Genomic DNA, 8,048 nt, shown 5'->3' on the forward strand with positions numbered 1-8,048 from the left:
CTCTTTTCGCGCCTAACCCCGCTCACAGCTCTCCCACGGCCGAAGAACAGCCCGCGTGTACTTTCGCAAATATATATTAAAATATTTTCGATTGGCTCTTTTCGAGTGTTATAGTTCAAGCTAACGTCGAGCGCGGTTTCATTTGGACAACCACCCGTTATTCGTTTCGTCTGTCTGCCAAGCAAGAATGAGTTAAAGTTCGATAATTCGTGGTGACGTCGCTGACTACAATGAAAGGCGATAAGGCGAGGAACGGTGAGGTAACTTCGATTAACAGGAAACAATGCTCAACGATAATGACGATAAGAGCCATTCCGAGATAATGACGCTGGAAACGGGACAAGGCGTCGCTGGACACTCACGTGGAATTTTTGACGATTCGCGATGATGATTCAATAGGGATTATCGAGATTCGATGATTCTAAACGATTAGATCGTGCTCGTGTGTACTTTGAACGTTCATTTCGCGCGAAATATCGGGGCAGGTAATTAGTCGACTGATTAGTTCAAACACAAAGAGCAGGTTAGCTGTCGCACGACGTCGCTGGAGAGTCAATAACCCGAGCCGCGACCGTATAGGATTATAATTATGGCAATAAGCAGACATAGGTATGTTGGCGTGGTAGGAAACCGAGGAAATCCGCGCTGCGCTCTCTCTCTCTCTCTGTCTCTCTCTCTCTCTTGGGATAAAACTACGCAACTCGCAAGCATAAAATGTCTAACAATCGGAAAAATAATGTATATATTGTCAAACCAGATTCCATCAACTATATGCTCCTCGAGGCGAGTTTCCCCCATTAAAAAAGATGACGCCTAAATATTGTTCTCAGCGAAGCGTCTCACCAAGTTGGAGTGGCTCTCCGTTACTCGGGAGACGCGATACTTTCGTGGCTCGATAATGGAATAAGTGGAGAAAAGAGTCGATACGCGTCAAGGCGGATGCGTAATACGCACGGGGACGCGGGCTCGCGACGCTTAGGCGAACGCAGGGGCGCAACAGTTTCGAACTCCGTAAACGAGACGAGGAAAGTGGACGACGAAAACGACGCTAACGAAGCCCCGAGCCGACGCTGCTCCAAAGAACTGTCAAAGAAGTTTGCTCGCTTTTGCGCAAACCCCTGCTCGTTCCCGGCTTACGACACCGACGCCCGGCTATTCGGAAAATGCTCAAGATATTTGCGAAGAGCCCCGGCTTATGCATAAAACAAAACTCGTGTAAACGCGCCTCGATGTCCCGGCGCGAAGCCGAGCGAAATCTTGTTTGAATTCCAGGTGACGAGTAAATACACTTCGCAGCGTTTCATTGGAATCGACCGTGTCATTTGGACTCCTCTTAAAGGGAATGATAATGTAATCATTTCGGAGGAGTGATCCAATATTCGAGTAAAATTTTGCCCGCATCGATCCAATCGCGACCGATCTACGAGACGCTCGAAGACACGTCGCGCTACCGGTCTGCTCCGATAGTTTCGCCTTTTCACGAGGAAAGCCACATGTGCGCGGCGCCGAGTCCCGCCACAGGCCAGGCAGCGTCAGCTCGTCAACAGTTTCACAGATGTTCCGTGACGAGCAACTTTCGATATCTCGGGAGCCGTAGCGGCCGCGCGCGACGATGCCGCGATAAATCAAGTAAGGAAGGTCGTCGTCGCGGTGCGACGAGCAGTCATCGCCGCCGCGGAGAAGTCTTTGGCCGCGGGAAACCTCGCGGAGGGGGGCAAATCGGTCGCGGAGCGCGTTGAACCGCCAACAAATTGGACCACCTTCAAAAACATCGCTCTGACGTATAGACGTTTAACGGAGTTCTTCTAAGTGCGATTCAAAAGTGGCGCGCCATTGTCGATATTCTATCTAATATCTAATAATATTCCATCTTTGAAAATGTAGTACCCCCTCGCGACGATATCCCCGTACACTCTATTTTATTTTCGTGTTTAAAAAACACCCGAGTTTGAATATCGAGTCCCTAGAAAATCAATTCGGGATCGAACGCTTTTCGAAGCGGAGACAAGAGGAGAGCATCGCGAGCGACGAGTCGCGCGAGTTGAACGCGAGCGCGCGGACTCGAAGGCGATCCAACTTACGTGGCGCGGTTTAAATATACGCGTGTTCGCGGCTCGATTACGCGCCTCGAGGAAAGCACCTCTTCTCTTCCCTGTACGTGGGCGTGCTGGCAGCCAGAAACGAGTCTCGGGATACAATAAGTAATAGCGCCAAAGCGTTGTCGCGATTTATCGTTCTGGTCTCGCTGAACCTGAAAGACGTCCCTGTCGAGCTTACGACGCGGATTAGATTTCTAACTAAGGCTGCGAATGCTCGAATAATTTAATATTCGTGTATCTTACGGGCACTTTGGTATTCCAGTATTTCGTTGGTACTCGAGTACTCGAGAACGTCATAGCTATCTGTACGTTTTGGTATTCATCTATGCACGTAGCATTCCAGTAGTTGAATCACCGAACTGTTCGACCGTGCGAACACAGAGAATTTCGGAAAAGTCCCAATCCTATTTTAAAGTCCGCGAGCATCGCTATTTGATCTGTATAATAATCCGCGCAGTATCGGAGAAACGTCACCGACCGCGGTTCGATATACAACCTTCCACGAGTTGGAATGTTGAAAAAAAAATACTTGCAATGAGATACCGAACGCCGCGGAACACTTTTGAATATTTATTTATCTATTGGACGAGGAAAGGCTCGTTATTGTACATACGCCACAGAATCCGAGGGAATTATAGAAATTCTATCGAATCCCAAGACCGAACGCGATGGTTTTGCGAAATATTAAAAGCAGCGGGATGAAAGTAATTTAATCAACCCTTCGTCATCGTTCGTCCAACCATCGTGGAAAGACGCCGAGTTTAACTCTCGGTCCAAAAATACTCCCCTGTTGGACAGCCAAGGGACTAATTCGTTTCGAGGTATCAAACGAAGGACGTGTCTATCGCGGCAAAGATTTATTAAGAAACCCCGGGAAAAGCAACCTGCTGCTGTCGAAACAATCGGAAGAGGTCTTTCGTCGCTGCGAGGCAACCCAGCACCCCTTATCGCGCACAGCGCGACAGACGATTGCGAAGTTAAGCTCGGAGATTTTGCCTCATCCACCATGCTCACCCAGCTTCCCTTCGGATTACCATCTTTCGCGAGATCTCTCCGAACAATACGAACGTTTAACAACTTGGCAGCTCGGGTAAAACGCATTAACTGGCTCCTTCGTTCTTCCAAAGAGCGAATGTTTGAGCAAAGACATTCGTGATTCGAATAGAAGCGGGGAGAATATTGTTCAACGTAATGGAATCAAGACGATTGTTGATCCTCCGACGAATCCAACTTGGCTCGAAGAGCGTACAGCGGTTCTGACATTGGAGTAATAAAATCGGCACTCGGGACTCGGGACACTGTTCGTTACTCAAATTTGGAGTAAAACCTGTCACTAGAAAGTGAGAATTACTGTCTCGCTACTATCGTTTGCGATGAATTTATCACTACGTGGAGAATTACAGAGATTGTCCGTAGATAAAATTCAGACTGAAAGCACAGTTTACAGAGACGAAAAGACGAATTGCTCGAAAAATTGGGCTCACCGTAATCCGGTCGAACGACAGCCTGCACCGCCTGTTCGTTCTTCTTGCTTCGAATCACCGGTTCACCGAGGATCGTGAAGTTTCTGGGTCCCACGCGATTCACAAACACTAGATACACTTTGCCCCTCTTAATATTGGCTCGCACCACACCACTCTGATTATCGCGCTGCTGCTGTTGTTGCTGCTGTTGCTGCTGCTTCCCGTCGGTATCGTAGCCGCATACCGTCGACTTGCCAGGCGCCGATTTGTCGCGAAAGTGCAACCTGACGCTGTCGTTCTTCTGCAACGGCTGAAAACCCGGCTGGCTCTTGTATACTTGCTTCACCTCGAACGTCACCGCGTAGTTGGAGCCGGGTTTCCTCGCGGAGGACATGCTCCTGACCTTTCCCTCGAACACCGTCGGCGCGAGATAGGCCCGGTTGCCTACGTCCACGTCGGGACACCAGTTCTGACCGCGGCAGCCCTTGGTGCGGCATCGTCGTCGCTGCTCCCTGGGCGAGTCCGCTTTCGTGCGGTTCTTTGGTCGTTGCTTGGTCGAGCGGATCGCTCGTGGTCTCTCCATCGACGACTCGTTGCCGCCATGAGAATAGAGAAACGGCGTTTGGGTGGACGAGTGACCGGGTAGCCGAGTCAGACCAGACTCGTCGGTCTTCGGGTGGGCGATCGCGTCCTCCGGACGACGGTCCTCCAGGCGACGATACGCCTGCTTCGACGTGGAGACGAACACGTCTCGTATGGAATCGTCCAACAGCTCTTCGATTTTTCTCTGCGACACGTCGTCGTCCAGGCTCGTCGAATCGCGTTGATCATCTGTCGGGACGGGTACCACCTTCTCCGGCGGGTATCGCCACGAACGCGACTCCCCCGGCTGGTTGTCATTCTCCGTGACCCGAAGGCTCAAGGGTGACGCGCTCAGTACCGGTTGCCGTCGATCTCGGGGCGATCGAGCGAAACCTCGATCGTCTAAGGTTCGCGCGACGAAGTTCCAAGTCGGTAGACTGTGATCAAGGGAGTTTTCAACGGCGGCGATGATGGTCATCGATGGCGGATGATCGCTGGTGGTCCTCGTCGACGTTTTCTCGAGGGAGTTACGATTGGCGGGGGGTGCCGCAGCAAGAGCCAGTGCGCCCCACCAGCCGCTTAAGATCCCGGCCAAAAGCAGAGACGCCCACATCATCCGACCTGCTTGCTGGTTTGATCGGGGGTGAGAGGTCGACACCTCGGTCACCCCGAACGAGCACACTCTCTCTGGCACTCTCTTGCCTCTCGCGAGCGAGTTCGCCTGGATACTAACGAAAGGATCTCTCTCGCTTTCTTCGCAGAGGTATCGCGTCCCTCTCCTCTCCTTTCTCTCGATGAATCCTTCAGGGATGCCTCATTCGTTCCGAAACTGCTCTCTCGCGGCCGGACTCTGTGTCCTCGTGGGAGGGAGGGGGAGAAAGAAACACTCTTCACGAGGTGTTGTACCACCGGTAGCAAGAGATCGGGACTTCCATCGGACAGATTCTTGGCTGTCTGCTCTTCGTCCAACGCGTGACCGTCCTCTTCATCCTCGACGCCACGACGGATGCGACAGGTACACCGCCGTACGGCGTCGTACTGCGTCTATTCGCACCGATTATCGCGAACGATCCCGATCGACGGTTGCCGCGATCGCGGTCGCTGCAAACGGCATCAAAACGTACAGTTCAAAGGACGGGATCATCCTGTCGATCGATGAAGAGGAACATCCTGATGCCAGGACGTCTGTGGCCGCGATCCGTCGATCTGTGCTCGGTGAGTCCTCGATCGTTCGCTCGTTTTGGTGATCTTCTTCTCGCCTTCCGCGTGCCAATTATACGCACGCCACGCGACGCCGATACATCAAAGGCGAGCGATTCGAAGCGATCCCTCGTCGTTCGGCGAGTCTGACCCTCGGATGGAAACGGATTTTCGATCAGAGTCGTACGACTCTCGTTCAATTCCCTCGGCGACGACACCGTTCGACCGTTTCGGAGCGTCCCCGACCCTTTCCTCGGAGCGAATCGGCGGCACTCTTTCCGTATCTCGAAATAAATCGTCGAAGGTCGATAAAGAATCTCGCGCCACCCCCGTACGCGTCGTGTCGTGGCGCGGTCCCGACTCCGGTATCACGTTGCACTCCGAACGAGGAAAAGCCGAGGATGATGACACACGAGGTAGAGGAAGGAGCGACAGAATAAGAAGAAGAAGAAGAAGACGGAGAAGACGACGACGACGACGACGACGACGACGACGACGACGACGACGACGAAGAAGACGAAGACCAAGAAACTGTCGGCTTCCTCTGACCAGCCGAGGCACACTATTTAAATATACTCACGAGGCTCTCGCGGTTGGTCGGTGGCGTCGACCGTCGAAGTCTAGCCCTCGCGCGACGCGCACTTCACCGTTCAGTTTTACCGCACGATACTTCCACCACCTCCACCCCCGCGACCGTCCAAAGTCGTCGACGGTAATCGCGGCACTAACGATGCTCGCGTTGGGAACCGTCTACGGGTCGGTCGGACCCGTTTCGCAGGATGAAAATTCCAAACGGAGCGTACGAGAGCGGTCGTACTCGGCGAGGTGAGAGCGTGCTTCAAAACAACCGTCCACAGCTCCGATTCAACGATCGCGACGACGGCTGCAGTTGCTGCTGCTGCTGGATAGCAGCCACGCGTGCGGTTAATATCGTGCGGGGGATTGGCGCGTGTGTTGCACGCGGCATGCACGAGGAGCCTCGTGTCACGTCGAGGCGGAGAAGGGATTGTCGGTGGCCCCGCGTCGGGCGCGCGCGACGGTTCAAATTAGACTGAACGGCCCGCTCGCGCAGCCCGAGGCCGGCCTCAGCGGCAGCGACTCCTGGTGGACGCCGGTCGAGGTTCTGCGCGCGCAACGTCCGAAGCGGAGACACAGGGAACCCCCGCGCACTCGGTTATACGCGACCAACCGAACAGACACAACCAGACGCGGGCTCACAGGGAGACCACGCACGGGACCTTTAAGAACCTGTGTAACGACGACCTAACAACCGAGGAACCGCACGCGTGATCCACTCCTTCTTTCTCCTTCCTGTCTGCAAACCCCATTCTTCTTTCTTCTTCTCTCCGTTTAATTCGGTGCTTCTATTAGTGTGTCGCGACAAATATTATTTTATCAACAATGGAACTACGCCTATAATCGACGTGTGTCTATCGTACGCGGTACCGTATCTATTATACGTGGTAACGTATCTTTGAAATCGTAAACACGAATAAATCGTCGCGTTCTCTCTTAATAGGGTTTCGTTACTAAAAAGTAAAAAGAGCATAAATCTGGTTTCAAAATAATTTCGCCAATAACACTCTCACAGCAAACAGAACTTTAGTTTCCTATCTAGATATTATTGTTCGATTCCGCGATGAAAATCAGTCATGACGAATTAATAGATTAAAAGATTAGAACGCCCACTAGAGATAAGAAACTCGGGATCGTAGCGTCAGTTGCAATTTACGCGCGCAACTGTTCGATAGATCGGTCACGGCTGGCGCCGAAAGTTCGCGCTTGCGCGATGCCGCCGACAATTATGAACGCCGAAGTTCTCAACGCGGCTGGGAAACGCTTTTATTCGCACGTTTCGCTGTGCTTCGCGCGTCTAACTATCTTTCACTTGTTTTGCGCTATATTTTCACGCGGCCTTTACGTACGGCGAGGTCCTACTGACCCTCGTCATGTTCAGTTTTTGTTTTGATTTTTTGCGGATGTTTCACTCTGCTCGGTGCGCTAAGGCGACACGGTTCAGCGCGCAATAAACGTCTTTTCCCTGTCTCTGTCGGTCGCTCGCGGCGCCGCTATTAGATTGTCCTTCGTTTCAGACGTTCATAAGTACAATCTAGTGGACAACGTCGGCGCGCTTCTTTTTATCCTTCTTCTGGTCTCTTTTTCCAGCCTTATTTACGTTCCGAGGAAATCTCGTTCCCAGCCATGAGACGTACATCGGGTTCACTCGTTAGTAACTGAATTTTTTTGTTTTTACGCGCGATGATCCTTTGTTTTTCGTTGTGCTCGAGCGAAACTTAGCCTCCGGAGAAGGTCCTCTCCCGAACCCTCCGATACCCGAGACCTCTGACCCCTAACGCTCCGCTAGCGTCACTTTGGCGACAGAAAAATTGACAAGTTACATCGTGCCTCATGTTTTACATTACACACGACAGGTATATCATAGTTGGAAAGATTCGCACAATGGTGTGCGCAAGTTGGTGCCATCTGAGATTAATATATGCTAATGTAGAAAGTCTTCTTTCCAAGGTTTCATTCAGGAGTTACGGAACTTGATGAACAATCGTCCACGCTCCTAGGCGATCTCTAAAGTGTTGCATCATATTTGCACCAGAATGAGAAGATAGATAATATCGATAAAGTAGATAGCGATAACGTAGATAGCATTAAAGAAAGTTCTATTAAGAAGAAACACCATCTGCTAACG

General features: G+C 51.7%; 1 protein-coding gene across 3 annotated transcripts in view; it reads right to left on the reverse strand.

Moving 5' to 3' along the window:
* The window catches only part of LOC128876261 (protein vein), a 223,278-nt gene extending 216,917 nt beyond the window's left edge, over positions 1-6,361 (reverse strand). For all 3 annotated transcript variants that reach the window (XM_054122464.1, XM_054122463.1, XM_054122465.1), the window contains exon 1: positions 3,584-6,361. In XM_054122464.1, coding sequence (XP_053978439.1) covers positions 3,584-4,760 — 1,177 coding nt within the window. In that variant the 5' untranslated portion in view covers positions 4,761-6,361. The remainder of the gene's footprint in view (positions 1-3,583) is intronic.
* Positions 6,362-8,048: the final 1,687 nt, after the last annotated feature.

The sequence above is a fragment of the Hylaeus volcanicus genome, chromosome 5 (genome assembly GCF_026283585.1).
Source record: "Hylaeus volcanicus isolate JK05 chromosome 5, UHH_iyHylVolc1.0_haploid, whole genome shotgun sequence".
Taxonomy (NCBI): Eukaryota; Metazoa; Arthropoda; class Insecta; order Hymenoptera; family Colletidae; genus Hylaeus; species Hylaeus volcanicus.